Source organism: Salarias fasciatus, chromosome 16 (assembly GCF_902148845.1).
Source record: "Salarias fasciatus chromosome 16, fSalaFa1.1, whole genome shotgun sequence".
In the NCBI taxonomy this organism is placed as follows: Eukaryota; Metazoa; Chordata; class Actinopteri; order Blenniiformes; family Blenniidae; genus Salarias; species Salarias fasciatus.
Genome location: NC_043760.1, coordinates 31216693 through 31237421, shown reverse-complemented (window position 1 = coordinate 31237421; position 20729 = coordinate 31216693). Strand labels below are relative to the sequence as shown.

The 20729-nt window shown below is 43.1% G+C and overlaps 1 protein-coding gene across 1 annotated transcript in view; it reads right to left on the bottom strand.

Moving 5' to 3' along the window:
• The window catches only part of dachd (dachshund d), a 90993-nt gene extending 84505 nt beyond the window's left edge, over positions 1–6488 (bottom strand). Inside the window, exon 1 of the mRNA XM_030111166.1 lies at positions 5665–6488. Coding sequence (XP_029967026.1) covers positions 5665–6221 — 557 coding nt within the window. The 5' untranslated portion in view covers positions 6222–6488. The remainder of the gene's footprint in view (positions 1–5664) is intronic.
• Between the last annotated feature and the right edge of the window lie 14241 nt (positions 6489–20729).

Genomic DNA, 20729 nt, shown 5'->3' with positions numbered 1-20729 from the left:
CACTGGAATTCCAGAAGTACAAAAGGCTTTTTGTTGGATGACATTCCTTTCTTAATATACTTCAATTATTAAGGAGGAGTCCTTTGTATTGAGCAAAGAGCTCCGAAAACATTGACACTGGAGAGAAAAAAACATCTGCATGTTTACTCAGGAGAAGATTCATCCCTGATAGCCTCCACCAAAATGAAGAGGGGGGGGAGAAAAAAACAAGTGGAGGAAATTTGTGGAATCCCATCTGAGATTGCTTCCCTGATGGATTCCTTTTCCTGTCAGCTCAGACGAGAAATGAAGCCAGGGAAAATTAACTCCTGATACAGCTACGCTGAATTAGACAGGGAGGAGAGAGAGAGAGAGAGAGAGAGAGAGGGAGAGAGAGAGAGGGAGGAGAAAAAAAAACCCAACACACTTTTTAAGGATTCCAGCCTTGTCATTTTCAATTTTCTGCTCTTTGGACATGCTTGTATTCAGATTCCCCAACATCTATTCGCCATATCAATCCTAATTAGACAATCTGGGCCCACGAAGGATGGGAGCAGAGTTATTTGCATAATTTAATCATAAATACTCAGTGATACATATTTCCAAATGCATTTGTACAATTATCTTTTCATCCTTGGGGCAAAAGTATTAATATGATTAGGCAATAATTCTTTAAAAAAGGGGGAAAATAGGAAACCAGCAAGTGTGCACTCTTTTTTAAACTCCAGCTTTGGGCTATATGAAAAATTAATTAATTTCTGAGGAAAATCAATTTCTCTATGTGACCATATTAGACAGAGCCAGGCAAGGGCCTGCATTCCTTCTCCAATCAGGAAATCTCATCTGCTCCCTCTAACTTCTGTCAGTAGCGTTTAACATCCTGGTACAAGCGTCAGTGACTTCCGCCATGCTCCCTAAATGTGTTGTAATGTGAAGAAGCCCGTAAGTAAAGACAAGCTGGGAGAGGAGAAAAGAAATCCCCACTGCTGGCGTGTTCGAGTCACTCTACACAGAAAAAAATAATCGAACTTAACATGCAAGATCGCTCAGATTTTAAACATCTTTTATTTTGAAACACAGCTTAAGAATATTATCAAAATGTTAAAAGTGCAAACCCCTGTCATCAAATTAGGGTTTCAAACCATTCCACTCTGCAAAGGAATTAATTGGTAATTCAATTGCTGCTGCCGATCCAGTAAAGGCATGCAAATAAGATAGGAGCATGGCAACTAATGCATCCAGCAGACAAATTAACAATACAGGCCTCTTTGCCATGCAAATAGCCTCTAAATCCACAAATGATATCAGACAGTGTCAAACAAAGCCTGCCTAACAAGAGGAATCTGTGGCTTCTACAGTCCTGGCTCGGCTTCACCGTAAGCTAAAGAATATGATCCCTGAGCAGATATGGACGGACGTGGAGAGGCGGGTTTGTTAACTGAGCTATATTCTCTGGACTTTTCTCTTTTTTTTTTTTTTTTTGTTTTAAAAAAATGTTTTAATTTGCTTTCGTTCCAACTGGGTGAATGTGGAGTCAATAAAGCAATTCTGATTTTCAAGGAGACTATTTGTTTGCAAAAAAAAAAAAAGAAAAAAAAACACCTTGCCGCCATCTGCCAACTGCACAGTTGACTTGAGCACATGTACAGTACCTAATCAAATTTAGCGGAGCCCCAGCGAAGGATTAAAAATGGGAATGAAGAGAACTTTTACTGCATTTTGTTACTTCAACACAGGAAACAACGCGCGATTCGAGGGGCCAATTTGGCTTTCCAGAAACTACTTCAATAGATTTGGATTTTAAAAAGCTTTGTATAGCATTATCTCTCCCTCTCTCCCTCCCTCTCTCCCTCCTTCTCTCTCTAATCAGGCATCTGTCACTCTGTTTTTGAAGTTATTATCGCCCCGGCTCCCTCTTGGATGTGGTTGCTGGGTGACGGGTATCTTAGCACCCACTCTGACTGGGAATGATTTGAATGGAATCCAGAAATCTCCCCTGAGTACCTGTAAACACATCCGTGCCTTGTAGAAAACAAATATATTATAAGAGAGCCGAGCAGAGGAGAGGAGGGAGAGAGACAAGCTGGCACCCTCGGTGGCAGCTCACACTGAGCGCTAAACAAAACAATTACCGTCATTTGCAAATATGTGTGTTTAGGCATAAACACTCTTGAAATGGGAACAAGAGGGGTGATCGCTCCAGTAACACGTGCTGTCATATCGGTATCAATTAGATATATTTGGTGAAGAAAAGAGTGTCTTGGCTGCGACCCGTCACTTGAAGATCTGTTTGACTGAAACAAGCCGGGGAAAATCTATTTAAGAAGGGCATGTAAGTGAAAAGCCATCCCGTTCCCAGTGGTGGGACATTGTCTAGGGCGTGTGGTTAACCTTCAGGGGGGAGACAATGATTGTCAATTAACTGCTGTATTTCTGCGCCCCAGCATCGGATGGCCTGCCTCCACAAAGCAGACCAATGAGAGAGATATGCGATATCCGCGCACCGCCCCCCCCCCCCCCCACCCCCCCACCCCCGTGTTATAATAACCTTTCAGAGAGTTCAAGTGTCACGCAGCAATAAGAACCTTTTTCATCCCACCGCAGGGAAAATGAAAAGGAAAACAAGTAGCGGGAACAGAGGGCTCCTGGAGGGCTCCTGGAGGGCCAGAGTCATAATGTAAGGGAGATTACGGCCCCCGGATCAGTGTGGGAGCACGAGTGAACACCGCTAATCTGGCACGAGAGTCCTTAAGAAAATCAAGGGGTCGAGAATTTCTAGCGTTTGTTAAAAATGAACAATAATTACTCTGCAGTAAAGGCACGGTTCAAACACTCGCTGGAAAGTCCATGTAGGAGTTCTTTAAATGTTTCCTTGTAAATTATTTATCAAAACCAACCAAAAAAAAACAAAAAAAAACAAAAACCAAGAATACAATTGTGAATACGACTGTTTCCTGTTTTATGTACCCAAAAAAAAAAAAAAAAGTTGTGCTAAAGTAAGCATGGTGGGGAACAATTTGGTTGGAGCTTGTTTGTGTCCACATCAAAACTAAAGCAGCGGGATGCAGCGGTGCTCTGTGATGCTATTCACATTCACACCGAGAGCAAAATGAGAGGAGCGTTGTTTTAACACAATAGACTGTGGGAGGGGAGAAAGCAGCATGTGAAATAGTAAGACCCATTGTACAGGAGTATTATTCACTTCATTGTTATCACTCCGCCACTGTATAAAAAGAGTAGTGACACTGTGGTAATGGGGTGAGATGAAAAGCTAAACTATCTCAGGCAGCAGGCTGTTGTTGTGTAACCCGAGCGGGTTAACCGGTGAACTCGCACACTTTTTTTTTTTTATCTGACGGCGAAAAACAGAACGGCGACTTTGGAGAGGGAACTTGTTTTCACCTACAGGGCAACCGGTGTCCTGTTTACTCCCACTGATCATTCTGTCAGCGGCGATCCAGCGACAGACGGAGGGAAGAGCACACATCCCCGCAAATAAAATCAACTCTTTCTAAGTAACAGAAGCCTTTTATCCAGCGGATGCCTCACTGTTCCATGATGTAATTCTCCAAATGGGGCAGGCAGGCGGGCAGGCCGGGTCTGAGTGATTGATTTCAGCCCAGCACCGGGAGAACCTGGCTGCTTTCAGAGACAATTACAGTCCTGTCCGTGTGCCCGTAATAGCCCAGCACTTTAGCGTCATTAAAGCGACGCGAGGCACTGCATTATCCTTTAACCCCATCGCCGGCCATCCCCCCATTGACAACCCGGAGAGTTCAACCACATACTTTGTCACCTGAAGCCCCACGCCAGGCTGGAGAGGAGGACCGCCGCCCGGTGTGTGTGTGTGTGTGTGTGTGTGTGTGTGTGTGTGTGTGTGTGTAGGGGGGGGGGGGCTCTGCTCCCTTGATGTTTTATGTAAATGATGCTTAAGCACCAAAGTGCACAGGTGAGTTGTTGAGACGATTGCTACTGGAATGGAAATGTGGAGCGAGCAGCATATTCCTCAGGGCCGCGCTCTGCGTGTGCATGTGTGAGAGCGAGTGTTTCCATCAGGCATGAAGGCAGCGGCAGCAGACAGACAGGGAACCGTGTGTCACGGTTGTAAAATTAATTAATGGATCTTCAGGTAGAAAAAAGCTTCCCTCTCACAGTGTCAATCTGGCTTCCCTTTTAAAAAATAATATGGAACTTGCATTATTTTATTATCTTACCTAAAATAAAAAATTAAAATAAAAAAAAACACTTCATATAAATAAAAAATTTAAAAATGTAAATACAATAAACCTCATGTGGAACTTATGAAAACAAGAAAAAACAGGAGAGAATCTAGTTAAAAAGAAAAAATAGTTTTTTTCCAACTTGTGCTTGATTTACTTCAGTGTGAACCTCAAAGTCCAAATTCACTCAAATTTCAAAGTGTGTTTTTTATGAAAAGGAAGAATTGTTTTAAAGTGAGAGTCAGGGTGTTTTTTGTTGCTGTTCCTCGGTGATAGGAGCCTTTCCATCATATTTGCATTTCCAGCTCATTTCTGGGTAGCAGATCAATATGGAATCAATCACAGTGACAGGTGAGATGGTAAATTTGACCAGGCTGAACCATCCAGTGGGGCTGAGCGATACATCACAGCCAGGTGCAACAGGACAATAAAAATGGCTTTTAATCAAATATTGATCTCTGCTTAAATCACTCAATTTTAAAACCCATGAAGCTGAAAAAAAAAATCTAATTTGATAATATATTGCAATACATTAATTTTCATACAAATACGTGTAATTCGGTCTGTATATTATGCTCTTGTTTTAATATAAACGGTGGGTAATAAATTGAGCAGGCTTGTTTGACTGTGTGCTGTCATATAACTGAATTATCCTCTGCACTGGGTTACAGCAGCAGAGATGCATCAGGCTCAGTTTTTCATCAGGCTGCACCAGTGCCTCTTCAAGAAATGTGCTGGCTGTGAATGCTGTGGAAACATTTGTTGTCCTCTTACTTCTAATAATCTGGGTATTTCTTGTTTTGCTTTCCAGAAATTTCAGGTTATTATCATAATTGAAATCACTCTCCCCCTGTGGCAAGGCTGGCGATGTGGCACAGCCTCGTTTTATTTCAATCATTGTCAAATGAATTTGAGTTGAAAGTTGTTTAAAAATAATAATAAAGAGAGAGTGAGGGGGGTGTGTGGTGGGAAATCAGATGACAGGGTGATATCTGGGGACTTGTCTCTGCACTGACGGCTCCACTCCCAAAGTTTATTCAACAGCTTTGCGGAGCTGGAGCGAGGTGTTGCCTGCATTATCGATCCCCGCGTGCCGGGCCTGACAGGCTGATCCATCATGGCACGGCGTTGCTGTGCACGTGTTAGAAACTTTCACTCAACTTTTCCTCCCCGGCGCCGCCGGAGCGCGCCGCTCCTCTCTTCCTGTCCGACACGCAGCCACGTTCACGTGGACCCTCACGCAAAACTACCGGCCATGTCCACGCGCTTCCACACATTCGATTATTTAAAAGAATTTAATTAAAAAAAAAAAAAAACCAAAGGGAACGGCTGGCCGCAGCTGGCGGGGAAGGGGGAAAATGTCTCCCCCTCTCTGGCTCCCTGCGCCTTTACGCACGGCCGTTCCGAGCGGACATTTAAACCCCCCAGAAAATAAGAAGCACGCGCCGCGGAGCTCCGCACTCACCTCGCATTGGTACAGTCGTTGTACAGAGTCTCGAAATCTTTCCTGGAGATGAGTTTGCAGCGGTTGACGCCCGGCTGGATGGCGCCGAGCCCTCTGAGGATGCGGACCTGCTCCACATTGCACACCACCGGCGTGATCTCCAGCCGCTTCAGCTTGGTGTAGACCGTGTGCAGCCCGCCGACCAGGTGCTTCAGGAACAGGTCGAAGGCTTGCGGCAGGCAGATGAGCTCGCAGCCGTCCACGGTGAACGAGGCCACCTTGGCGCCGCGCAGCTCGACCATCTTGCACTCGTTGTTCTGCGGTATGTTCTCGACGGGCGACGGGGTCGAGTACACGGGCTTGCTGGGGGGCAGCGCCGCGCTCGGGGTCGGGATGCCCGGGCTGCCGGTGGCGAGCAGCTCCGACCTGAACAGGTTCTGGCCCGGCCCGGACGGGGGGGCCAGGGACGGGGACGGGGATGAAGTTGTCGACGGCGGGGACGTGGTGGCGGAGGGAGTGGAGATCGGAGGCGGCGGGACCAGGGGAGTCGGGGGGATCAGCGCAGCCGGCACGGCCATGGTCACCTACAGCAGGCGGGGAAGAGCGGAGCCGAAGTTCAAAGTAGAAAACCCAGCCTGCCGAGACACCCCCGAATGAAAGAATCCACCAGAGTTTAGCTCCTCAGATAAGTTGGGAAGTAAAAAAGAGCTGCCGAGAAGAGGAAAAAAAAAAAAAAAGGCGTGCTGAGTGACGGTTTCGGGGGGGCGCGCGGCGGGACAATGATCAAAGATAGGAGGAGGAATGACAGGAGGAAAATGAGCTGAAAAGTGCAGCTCCGCTCTGTGGATGAGTTGTTGTTGTCACACGGTACAGAGAGGGAGGAGCTAGGGGACAGTGCGAGCCTTTGAAGAGCAGATAACTGCAAACGCTCCACTGTTTCAACTCCGGTTCACTATTACATTGTTTTTAGTTTTTTTTTTTTTTTTTTTTAAGATACAGATGTAGCAGAGCATGCTCGGGTAAGCAGCGTCCAGATTCTTATTCTTACGTGCGTAAAAGAAAAAACAAGACAAAAAAGAAAAGTTGTTCCAGTTTTAACAGGTTACTCCTGCTGTCCAACACAGAAAAACAAGAATAAATCCCACATTCCCTCTGCAGTCTGAAGAAAGTTCTTCTTCTTGTAGACGTGGTTAAACTGTCTTTTCGCATGATGCAATGTCTTTTAATCTGTAATTGTGGCTGAGCCTGCCAGGGTGAGTCAGTGGACACGGTGCGCCCTGTCTGTGAGAAAGGATGTTTCATGTTTCTGCACCTTCCTCCAACAAACAACTTTTTAATGATGGCTGTTTTTAACTAGATGCAAGCTTTGTATGCAGATTAAAAACCTGCTTAGATTACTGCATATATTACACAGGAGGGACACATCAGCAAACAATGCAGATGTACAGTTATTAATGATTCACCTCCACACAGCCACTCTGCAAAAATCCCATCTTCCTGCACTTGCATTACTCCCTGCACATATTTACCACATATCTCAATCCCAAAGTTCGCTCACATTCCGGAGAAATTACAACTGATTCCATTAATAATTCTTTTCTACATCTGATTGAAAGTGATTTAAAAAAGAAAAGTTTAACTCCAAAAAGTTAAGCACTGTCTTCCCTCGTGTCTTGAACAGGGACTAAGAGGAAAGGTGCACATGTTGCACAATCCTCTGGAAGAGCTATTCTTTTTTATCATGTTGAATATTAAACCAAACTTTAACCGGCTTCTCCATGAACTCTGCAGCTCGGTCTCAATATGAGCCCCAGACAGAGCAGGAAATCAGAATCCGGGCTGCGAGGGGCGGGGGCCGTGATCTCTGTGTAATTTGGTGGGTTCAGGACGGTGGACGGGTGTATTACCGGAGCTCACATGTACATAAACACCGAGGAGCATCGCAAAGCGCCTTACTTCCCTTTTCCAATCATAAATAATCTCTGTGAGCGACAGTTTCCTGGTTATACGAGTAAACCACACATTTAGTAACAAGATTCTGACAAAAACAAACTTTTATTTTCAAAAATATAACTTTTCAGTTTGAAAAACCTGCAACATTAAACACACCGTCAACACGGGAGCATGTCTGTTTTCTTACTTCCATTAGTTGGGGATTAGTATAACAGCAGCAAACTGCACTCACACACTCCTCGTTACATGTGTCTGTCTTAACTGTGTTTGGGGAGTTAATCAGCACTTAGTATGTAATCAGATTGAGGAGAAGCAGTGTAACCCATGTGGAGGAGCGCCGCTTATCTGCCCGTGTTTTTTGCCTAAATATTCAGTGTATTTCTGGCGTCCTGTTGTGTCAGATCAGCTTTAAGATAAGCAGTGTGCCATTTCAAAATTATCATTCAGGGAAGAGGTAGCTTGTAGTGTAAAATCAATAGCTGCTTAAAATTCATTGCCAGGCAATCCATTTGCCCTTTATGTTGCTAACCTTTCACTTAAATATGCACCATATTAAGATTTCATTATATACAATGAATGTCACAACAGTTTGCCCACTATTTCTCTTGTTTGCATGGGTTAACTGCAAATCATTGCGCTTGTAATGTCTGAAAAATGACTTTCATTAACATTATGCAGGCAAAAAAGGAAAATATATGAGCCCGGGTAGCCTAATAGGTATTAAAAGGCACCACAGGATACGTATGATGTTTTTAGATACAAAGGCCCTCCAACAGACTGGGTGGGCTGCGTGTGTCTGACCCCAGTTAAGAAAACACAGCACAACACAAACATGCAGTCTGGACGCCCCTGCTGCTCTTTACACCCCTACATTCTGTTGATCTACTCAAACATATATGTTCTAGCATTAGTGGAGATATGAAGTGTGTCACACATTTTTTCCATCAGGCGCAGTGGACCCACGCCGCGCGACTCAAAAAAGTACCGGGGATAAAGTTTGCCTGAAAGTAACACAAACGGTTAACGCAGTTCTGCTTAAAGTACAAAGAAGTACAGTACATGTGGATGAGATTGCGGTAAACAAATGACTGTGTCAGAATGTAATCACCCGGCGTGATGTATGGCATCAGGAAAGCGTTTGAAAGTGTATGGATATGGGACAAGACTTGTGTATGATCAATGACACACTATATTGTTTGATGTAATAATTTATTCACCCCATAAAGCTTTGATAAAACAATGTTGAAAAGCAATTTAAATTGAATTCATTTAAATGTCAATTCTCATGGTTAGGATTTTTCTATAATTGGCTATTTAATTAAAATAATTTTCATAGTCATTAATACAGCCAGCAACTTGTAGCGCACTGACGTGTTTTAATTACATGGTATTAACAAAATTGATATGCTTTAGAAAGCATGGTGAATAAGAAATAATTAGACCAATCATACATCATCCTCTTATGGACATTAAGTGTATCACAATATAATTGATGAACTTAAAAAACGAGAGAGATAAATAACTTTAATTGTACAGAGTTGGTGTACAGAGCTTGGAACAAAGAATCATACTTACGATGTATTATATTTCAGAGGCAATTCATTATCTGTACCATCACTTAGCTGTGTGTGCCCGGCTCTCTCCCCTAACCTATGATTACATGACATTTGAAAGCAGTGATACTCTGTAGTCTTTTAAAATGTCCTTTTACCCAGTCCGCATAAATCCTCAAACAGCCTCTCCACACAGGCAAATGAGGGGGGAGGAGGACAAAAAAAAAGAAGAAGAAGCAGCTTCAGACATGCGAATCATTTAGATGCTCGGAATAAAGCACTTATTGATCATGAATATTTGCTTCTTCAAGGTTATACCGCCTTGACCCCATCTATCCTTAGACACCGGCCAACACAAACATGTCACATGGGGTGAAGGGGGGATGTCAGGGGCCGCGCCGGCGGCGGAGAAATATTCTGCACTGTCCACTCCAATGTGTCTCTGGTTACAAAGTAGAAGCTTCCAACGGCCGCGTCCGGCTACAGAGTATCGGGAGGCGGTTTGTGAAGGCTTTCCAACTTTTCACCCGCTCCGACTCCCCTCACCTCGGATGACTTGATTAATCGGCTGGTCAATCAATAAAGATTGAAATGCACATACATTTGAATGATTAATCGTTATGTGTATTTGTATACTCAATATTCTCTGGTTCCAGTTTATCCAATCTGTGGCTTTGCTGCGGTCATCATTATTATTATTTATTTAAATTTCCTAAACTGAATGTTTTGGAGATTTTGACTTCTTTGTGGATGTGAGAAGCATTTAAGCGTTTTCTCACCTCTTCAGTTATTTCTTTGACGGCTCTTTTTCTCTTTTTCATTTTTTTGTGCAGCTGCACCTGCACTAGTTTTCAGCCCTTCCTGCCCGGTCTGAAGCCTTCAGGATCGCCTACGTGGAGGATGAAGACTTTTACCCTGCTGAGTCTCCAGCAGTTCACTTTATTTCACTTTGCTATTCACTTAAACATTAAGCAACCACAATCCCTACTCTGCCTTTCCTTCTCTGATGTTTTTCACATTTTAAAACATATAAAGGCCGTTGCGATCGAGATGCAGTTTAAAAAAAAAAAAAAAAAAAAGCAGAACTCCTCTTGAGCTACAAACCTATGAATCAAAATGTGTCTGTTCTGCTGGTTACAAATAATGCTTGTGCCCTTTACCCTACTTTACAACCTGAACGTCCGTCCATAAGATTCCGTCACAAAAGCACGTTTCATAACAAAATAATGAGAGTCTTCTGTCCTGCTCTAGACCCAGAACCCGTCTGCATGTCTCCCACCGCTCCATACGTTGGTTCCAGAGTTAATAGAAATGCTCCTTCACACTCAGAGGATGCAGAATAACAGCTTCCTCGTCCCGTAACTGCTCAGAGGAGGAGCAAATGGAGCTCAATTCATTTCCAAAGAGTCGGCCTCACCAATAGTCCCACAATTAGAGCAGTCACGGCCCACATCCCCCGGTACTTCATTTGACGCCACGCGGCTCCCAATATAACCGCCGTGCGAGAAACAGAGAGATTTGTGGATATCTAAATTGCTAAAGCAGAAACCTGTATAAACAGCGGTAATTACCGGGCCATTGACAGTCTCTCAGTGTTGTGCTCATTCTGCCACAGCCGCAGTGATTAAAATGAATCCTCATCGACTTCTCCATTAAAGCGCTGGCAGGAGCGATCCCGTGACCTTTCCCCATTGATTGAACATAACAATCACAATTCAATTGTAATGCAAAGAGAACATTTGTTATAATGTACACGAGATGCATGAGCCATTTCCTGGGAGCGGAGAAGGGTAATCAATGGAGTGACTCTTGGCGTGATGCAAGGAGAATGAGGCTGTGTTTGCAGGCCCTAATTCATACAGCCCGCAGTGTATGATGGAAAGCAATGATATGCATGTAAACACTCTGATTTCTCTCTGCTCGTCGTTCAATAGGATAACAACAAATCTTGATTTCTGTATCCACACACTCTAACAGCCCGCTCTGTGATTGGCAGTGATGTACAAGCGCAAACTGTTTATGTAGACACTGATTAGTCGATCTGACGTCGGAGTGCGAGTTTGGAATCACTGGCGGTGAGCGCAACTTTTACAGATACTCTCTCAGAGAGCAGCCACTTGCATCTTCCCAGAAGAGTGACTGATTAGTTCCCTTTAGAGAGGGTGTGTATGGGGGGTTGTTTGAGCGCCCCCACCCTCCCCCCCTTTTTACTGATCCTTGTTCTCAGCTCTCATGTCAAACATGCTTTGCCTCATGCCAAGCAGAGGTGTGGAGCTCAGAGTGGCTGAATACCAGAATTCACAATGTTTTCACAATAAAATCTAGCGTTAACGACTGGATCACTGCATCACTGCTGTCACAAAGCAGAAATATTCCCAGTTTGAGTTGGGGCTTTGAGGAAGTTTCCCTGTGTGAGTTTGCATGTTTTCCCTGTGGCTGCTTGGCTTTTCTCCAAGTACAGCACAAAAATATGCATTTCAGGTGAATTGGTGACTTAAAATTGATTCAATGCAGGTGTGAATGCGAGTGTTGGATGGATGGATGGATGGATGGATGGATGGATGGATGGAGGATGGATGGATGGAGGATGGATGGATGGAGGATGGATGGATGGAATCAACAGAACAAAAAGCACAAAGCCTTTCTGGCTAGTTAGATGCTTCTTCATATCTTTATATTTCTGTCACAACTGTTTTTTTTATTTTAATTAGTTTCAGTTACATTTACAATAAACTTTATACTTTAAAAATGTGTGTTTCAAGGAAACACTTATTCATTTTACCTTCAACCTGTTACTTTTCAATCAAAACATAAAAATAATCATCTTGATTAAAGGCATCCCTCTCCCCATCAGACCGTGTGGCTCACTGAAACTCCCAGAAGATTCTATTTTTTAATGTGCATACCATCCTGAAAACAGCTAAATAAGGAACAACAGCTAAAGTGGCAATGGTAAAAGCATCAAAAACAATAGCTAAGATAAGCTACAGTCGAATCATTGTAACCATTAGGAAGTGCACAGAGATAATATAGTAGCTGAAATGGTTAACATATTTAAAATGGCTAAAGAGGGAGAAAATTACAAAAATGGCTGCAAAAGCAAAAGATATTGGAATAAATGTTTCAAAATTGCTGCCATGAAACCTTATGAACGCAACATACGTGTTTAGAAAGTGTAAGAAATTCGTTTATATGTTTTGTTTTTTTCCTTCATTTAAGATGATTAATATGTTTTGTGGCAACACACAAATTATATTTGATGGAAAATGTAACAGGGTTCTGTGAACGTTCTCCATTCACGCCAGAAACCCCGAAGTGGATGTAGTTAGCATGCCAGGCCATGAGGTGGTGCAGCGAACAATAAGCTAGAAATATTAACCTATTAGACTATTAAAACTAGAACGTGGATCAGGAGTCACGCTAGTCTGGAAGCAGAACGAGTTCAGTGGTGTTCATGAACGAAGCTCGGCGAGCGGAGCGTCAGAGAAAAGTTCCGCCTCTGGAGCCGGTTTGAAAAAGTCACGGTTTCAGTGGCTCCACGCCCAAAACACGACAAAAGTCCGACTGTTTCCCTCGTTCTCAGAAACACCAGCCTGTTGCAAATCTGCAAAAAATTCACCAAGCCGCCAGATGAGCAGCCGGGAAAACTGTCACATTAAGCGTTACTTTAGGTTAGTTCTACTCAGGCAAGGACGAGCTTACAAATGCATGAAACCAGACGATGAGCTAAATTCAAGCGAGCGTCCCGCTACTTGGAAAATGTGCGTGCCGCAGAAAAGAAAAAGCATGATAGGCATAACAACCCATCACTGTTCAATCCCCTCTTAAAAGCTGCACTCGATCATGTCTTTCAAAAACTGTCTTATGAAGAGTGTATGCGAATGATGTCCTGAAGGGATTTCTTTTTAGAATCGGGAGATTATAGTTTACACGGACATTAAACAGATTAAACCAGCCAGCTCTCTAAAGGCAGTTTATCTAATGGAGAAAATGTGGTATGCTAATTGAGAAATTCCGATGGTAAAATTATATTTAAACCCCTCTCTCTCTCTCTCTCTCTCTCTCTCTCGCTCGCTCGCTCTCCTCTCTCTCTCTGTTTCTGCTGGAGGATTTGTAGTTCGGCTTGATGAAATCAAACGGCTAATCACAGCCATAAGCTGCGAGACGTTAGCTGAGTGAAAGAGTGTTTGCCATGCTAAAAGGTAATTGTCTCGGAAAACTTCATCGATGACAGATTCAATTCCATTTAGTAAATGTTTAATAAATGTTGTACAAACAGGCAGGCCTATCTGGCTGTGCTTAGAAAACAAAGGGAAACTTTAATTGCTTTAATCATCCCTGGCTTTGACGTTGTTATTGGCCTTAAAAATAGCAGTTAACAGAAACTGTCCTGCTGAGGAAATTGAACCACATTTGGAAAATGATCCGTAATTAAGATAGGGGCATCCCGAGCAGCGAGGTCCCGGCAAACTGTTGTGACGGGGAAAAACATTCCAAGTCATACAAAGCTATTCAATTAACAGAAGGACCCAAGGAAAACAACCTCCCTATTATGTATCACTTACTTTAATCAGATTGAAAGCAATTGTATCCCTTTTTGAAATTCCCTTAACACAAACATGTTAATTAACAGATAGGAAAGTGGAAAGATGTATTTTTCATTAGTGGGTAAAATAATGTTCCCCTTTAACATCAAGGAAAATCAACTGCTTACTGCAGTTAAACCAGTCAGCGGTGTAAATTCCCTGCCAGCATTTTTATTTAAAACCTCATTAATGTGTTTCAAGCCGGCATAGCTGTACCTTTAATCTGCACTAAAAGGAAATAATGCGTTTCCTGCTTTATTTACCAGCCTTACTTAACAAGTGTTCCTGTACAATTAGAATTGTTAATAGATCTGGAAACAAAAGGACTTTGAAGGTGGGAAAGTGCTGACATTATTTCACAGGGGAAAAACACTCTTGAGAAAAAAGATCTGCTGTAAATGTAGTTTCCTGGAACACAGACGTGCTGCAATGTTGGTCTCTCTCATTAGAAATGCCATGCACAGGACATAAATCAAGGCCCCGTAAAACATTTCATTGCCACACAACACTAAATTACACACTTGCTGGTTTGCCACACTGATTGTGTTTAAACATTGTAATTTTACTTTATTCCCATTAAATCTATGCAGAGTTTTACAATCCATAAACAGAGTATCTGTAATAAACGTTAATAAATGTCAGAATTTGCATTTGGGGGGAGAAAAAAAAACACTCTGGTACATTTTTTTTTCTTGCAAATATCAATCTATGAACCTTTCAACATTTCGTCAAACAAAATGCTAATTGTACCTTTAGGAATTTAGAAGACAAGTGACAAGAAATGAGATGCAATGTCCTTTGGAATCAGGAAATCAGCTCAGCTGGAATACATTAAATGTGAGGCCAAAGCAAAGTGGAGCGGTGTTTAGGTGGAGAACAAAAGACAATGACAGGATACACACAGCACTCACATAATAAGTCTTAATCTCACTCCGGGTTTTTTATGTTCAGGTGTTATTTCATTTCATTCAGGCAGTAAAAAAGGAAAACATTTTGCTATGCAACCTTTCACTAGTGTTATTTTTGTGCATTAAAATATAAATGAAGACAAAAGGATCATTGTTATGTGAATTTAGCTTCTGTTGTTTCAGTCAGGAGTCCTGCAGGCTGTAAATTAGTAACATGAGTGTGTGTGTGTGAGTGTGTGAGACGGTCTGTCTGGGTGTGTGTTCGCCCCCTGATGGACCGGCGGCCTCTCCAGGGTGTCGCCCACTGCAGGATCCCCAGCTCGATACCCGGTTCTCCCTGATGGACGCGTGACGACTGCAGGTGATTTAAACCGGAATGAGCGCTGCTCTCATGTCGTTTGTTTTCATGTTTATTTCAGGATTCCAGCGTTGTTGGAACTTGAGCAGCTAAAACTGTAATTATGTGAGTTTTAGCTCTGATCCAAAGTGACGGTGCTGCTCCAGTATGTGTTATTGTTGGTTGAGGCGAAGTCTTGACCTTGAAGTAAAAAACCAGCTAAATCTGCTGAGCAGGTTCCAGTGATTTGCCGTCCCCCCCCCCCACAATACATGCTTACTGTTGGTTTAGAAGAGGTAGCCGTAATTTATTTCATTGCAATTGCTAAAAAAAGGTTTGCATCATTTTTATTGATATTATTTCTGCTTGTGGGTGAAATATTATTTAATGTGCTGGTGTGTGGCCACGGCGCCATTAATTAAGGTCAGCTCAAGCCCTGGAATCCATCAGCGTGTCGACTGACTCATTGTATTATTACCACGAGCACCGACGGACCTTACTCCTAATCTAAGATTAATCTATCCACAATTAGACGAGCCGAGCCAAACAGAAGTTGCTCAGCTGGCGAACGCCGTCAACGGGCCGCACTGATGGATGGACCCGTCAGGTGTGACCAGAGAGTCTGGGTCACTCTGCTCAGGTCCGGGTTCACCATATGATGGTGACGCGACGCTGTGTGAAATGATACCAACATCTTACTTTATGGCTACAACCACTCATCCTTCTTTTTGTCTTCTTCTTCCTTTTTTTTTTTTTTTTTTTTTGCATTCAGGCAGTAATACATCAAAAAGTCTTGGCAGGGCACCACCATGTGCTATAATATCTCTCCGTTTGCAGTAGGTCACTATGCTCTGCTGACTTAATAAACTATGCATCCAACAACAATGATTATTCATGTCATTCTTCAAAGGTCCTTGAGAGGAGCTTGATGCTGCAGCAATTCAACATTTCGTATTAATTCAAGCTTGGCTAAGATTGTACCATCTGGGCCCTTGTACTCCATGATTAATGCCAAAGAGTTGATTCATATGTGCAATTGGTGTTTAATAAACAGGGATTTCAGAGTTAAATGGCACATACAAATGCCTGGGATGAACTCATTCATAGTGCCTAATTTGTGTTCTTGGTAATAATAAGCCCAGACATAATTGCTCACTACAATCATCTCCCAGATACACAAATATTAGGATTTTGTGATTAACATAATATGTTTCTTGCACAGAGGAAATAATCCTACAACTCTAAGATGCCTTCAGACATATGTACATAAGATTCTTCATTTGGTCCAAATTAACTTACTACTGGTACAGTGTGATTAACACTGGCACAGAAAATAATTACTGTTCATCACTGTGCAGATTAGGCGTCAACAAACTTCTCCTTTTTGCAGCGGCGTTGTTTGTATGAGACATTATGGCTCGGCAAACAAAATTAACTTTGTAATCCTCCTCTTGCTGGCGCTCTCTGGGCTTATTCCAATGTCACAGCGCTGGCTGCAGACTTCATAAAGGAAGGTCTCTGGGCTGCGGTGGCGTCCCGGTCTGACACGGAGGCGCCACACAACAGTGACCTCTACAGGAGCGCTGCACACATCAGCTGGAACCCGGCTCAGGCTCGCTGTGGAACCCTGTCAGGACATGTTTCCACTTCACCGAGTCCAGAAATTAGCACAGAAAGCATTTAACCACCTGTGTTATTTACTGCACCGATGTATTTTCATTTTAAATTTGAAATTCTTGTTGCTCACTATTGCATTTATTTGTGTATTTGCACACATACTCGTCCTCAGAACCGGCCCACCTTGCTATTCATGAGATGATCGTGGGATTGCGGCTCTGGCTGTTTACCATATGATCTCCTAAGGACTGACACAAAGGTCAATTAGAGCCGGATTTTAGGGAAGGCAAGGTGTAACGCAAACAGGTGAGGCCGCCGCATATCAACAAGTAATGAACCCCGCCGCCGCCGCCGTCCCGCTTCCAGCCCGGGGGACAAAGAACAGTGCGGAGCAGTGTCTTTAGTGGCGTGGAGGAAGAGTGGGCGGGTGCCAAGCCACACAGACCACGGCCAAGTGCAGGATCACAGAGGAGGAATGAATGATGCTCAGATAAGGGACTGAGTAAAGAGGGCAGACCAAACAGGAAAACTAAGAGGGCAGAATGTGCGGGGCGTTGCCTGCCCGAGCAGGAAAATATGTTGATATGAATATATTGCATTCCTTTCAGCTTCCAGAAACACTATCAGGGCATTAGCAGAGCAAACTTCTTCAACTGGCATTGATAACTTCTGAAATAGTCAAAGTAAATCAGGTCTCTGTTATAGTTTTTACAGCCAAGATAACACAGTCTTGTATCAAGAGACTCTAAATTCAGAGCACCACCGAAATCTAATCCTTTGCTCCATGGCCTAAAGGCCAATTGTGGTTTTAGAGAAATTTTGTTGAAGTTTTGAATTATGTGGCTCACATGAGGCCGAAAAACTAACTAACTAACTAGGCAGAGACTCGTAACTTCTTTAATGGAAGCAATAAATCACGGCGATTCTTACGCGGCAACAGTTCTATATAACATTTGTGCAGTGGTAATGAATCCTTTGATGAAAAAAGAAATTAATTACCACTTAGGAAAAACACATCTGATACCTACAGAAATATGGTGCGTGGAGGTTAAATATGCACTTCTCAAGCTTAATGTACTCCTGGCACAATTGCAGACCTAAAAAATGCTAAATTAGTAGCCAAGAGCGGGCGAAGAATGGAAAACGAAAGACATAAGCTAATCTGCCTCTTTTCCCACACGAGGGACCGGGAGAACACAGGCGATGTTGTACCCCCCTTTTCCTTCCTACCCGAGTTCTCCTTTATGTATTCAAATTCACTTCAGCAGCATAAAATTCTCCCCAGAGACAGCATTGTCCTCCTGCGTGTCCCTTGGGCTTCCCATCTCCCCGGAACATCTCTTCGCTGCGCACTCTTTAGCCCTCTGCACCGCGCAGACATACTTCTCCCACCGTGCCCTCTTTTCACACAGTTCAATGCAATTTAATCAAAACAGATCAAAATGTCTTTAAACGTCAGTGCTGAACGCAGACGACGTTTAAAAATCTCTATGCTAATTGTTAATATGCTCAGATTTTCTTTTTTTTTTTTTTTTTTTTTTTTTCTTAGTAGGACACTCTGAAACAAATGTTCTGAATAGCCTTTCACCGCTTCAACCCCCTGAATAATAATCTCTGTTGTGGCATTATGTGTGAAAACAAAGGGTACACACATTTTTTTCTCCCTCTCTCTGTCTCGTTGCATTCAGGAAACTCAGAATGGCAAATTTTACACCGATGGCTGGGTTGCAATTGCAGTTACAGATGTAGGAACACTACACTTTGATAATAACGCGGTCCAAATGATTCAAAAAGAGCGCAGGTCTGCTCTAGTGAACTTGAATGTGTGGTCCTTGGTGCATAAAGTAAGCATAAGGCCAACTCTATAGCAGTGAGGCTTTACTGAAAGAAATGAAAAGCCTAAGGCGCCGGAGTTAATACATTAACACAAGGAGGGAATACAGACCGAAAAAAATACCAAGACTGGCTCTGAACAAACCATCGCTACGGCTTGTCTTTAAACTAGAGGAGGTGATCGCACTCTTTCATGTTTCAAGTAAAAATGAATTATCTAAACCAGCAATCTGGACGGGTGTTTTGTTCCGGGGCTCTGCCAGGGGGGCTTTCACCGCACAGAAATCATCACATAAACCACTTCTGCAGGAGTGCTGCTATCATATCCACCGAATCACAACATTATCATATCTATTCACTGCTGGCATGATGTAAATAGGCTCAACGGCATGCTTGCCACTACAAAACTCTCCCACAGGGTTCTAATAAAACAGTACAATTTCCCTCTCTCCGTCCTCCCTCAGAAACGTAGCAGTCTGCAGCCCTGTGATCTGCAACAGACAAAATGAGACGCAGCAGCTACAACAGAACTGAGACGCAGTCAGAGTATTCCCCGCGCTCCTTGAATAGATAATGCTTTCCTTCACATTCCTTTATTCTTTCAAAAAGAATGCATCAGAGGCCAAATATTAATTCTTCTCGTCATATGGAGGAGCTACACAAGTGGCATACCAGGATGGGCTTTTGAATGATTAAGGGAACACATAAAGGGTTTCTGGTGGCGCTTTGAACTTTCTGCAGAGTTCTGAGCACTCTCAACTTATTCCCCACTCTGCAGGAGACTTGATGTTAAAAGACAACATTAATGAAGGCTCTGTAACAGGTAGAGACAGAGGGATTAATGCAATCTAAACACAGCAAGCCGCTCAGAAGCCGCTCCGGCTCGCAGGTGAACGGGGAAACACTTTTCCTCACTTTTCCTCTTTCCTCCCACCATGAATCTCCTTTAAAGAAATGCCAATAGATCTGATTGCCTAATTCTCTATTCCCTCCCAACCCTGCCTCCCTCGCCTCCCCCTCCCTCCCCCCTCCCTGCCTCCCCAGGCCCATAAAGATGCACGTGTGAGGGAATCACTTCAAGGAATGACATTGACTGGGGAAGTGCTGACTTGCACCACTGTTTGTCTTTTGATGTGAGAGATCAAATCAATGTACGCGGCGTTCTGCGAGCTGTGTGCAGCCAGATTAGCATTAGCCTGAAGGTGCCTGCTTGCCCTCAATCATTAGCGTTTACGTCTGACTCCCAAAAAAAAAAAAAAAAAAAAAAAAAAAGTCTGAATTTCGGCTGTGCAGCAGTGGACTGCACCGCAGAGCCCCGTGTTTGGGATGGATGGGACAGTGTGAGGCTGTCATAATGAGACTGAAGCCTAAATAAGCCACAGACACCGGCTGACACTGACATTTTTTATTGGTGCGAGCCGCGTTATTTGTCATTGGTCTGGTGTGCAATGGTGCCTTCACATGGAAAATACCAGGATGAGATCTCCTGAGTGCCTAAGTCAGATGGATTGAATGCTCTTGAACACTGATAAAGGTTGATTTCAGGTTGTGCCAACATTATTGTGAGAAAACTAATACAGAATAATTATCATATTTCGCCCTGTCAAAACCCGGAACAATGACATATTTAATGCTCGGCGGTGCGCCTTTGCATCCGAGGCGAGAAATAAACACAATGAACGGAGAACATTTAGATGCATGTACTTGTATAGTTTGTGACAAATCCCCAACGCCATGTCAGTGCTGAAGAAGAACTCAAACAATAATTGAATTTTTTTTTTTTTTTTTAAAAAAGAATACTTAAGGGTGCAACTTTGGGATTAAAAAGGCATAAAGATCTTGGCAGTGCATTCCTGCCACATTTGAATTCACACTGTTTGCCTGTAACTTCATGCTAATGATCAAAGTTGAGGGGGGGATTCTCCTGAGTGCGAGTTATGAAGATGAGATGAGGAGAGAGGGAACGGCGGAGGGAGAGAGAAACTGCTTTGCTGCCCTGCTTTGAACACTTTTACACTTTCCAACAAGCTTTGTTTTTTAATTGGCTGAAATTAATCTTAGGGATGTAGATGCCTGATTTGCATTCATTAAAACCCAACCAAAAGAAGTCATGCTTAATTCCAATCAAATTTGCTTAATTATGCATGGCGAGATATTCCCAAATGAGCTGTGGATTTTTGTTAGACCCTTTTTTTTGTTTCCTATAGCAAATAAAATGTAATGAAGCTGTCTTTTTGTGTTTTACTGAATGTTGAGGAGCATACGAGGAGCACCTTGAGCCTGAGCTGAAAACAATATT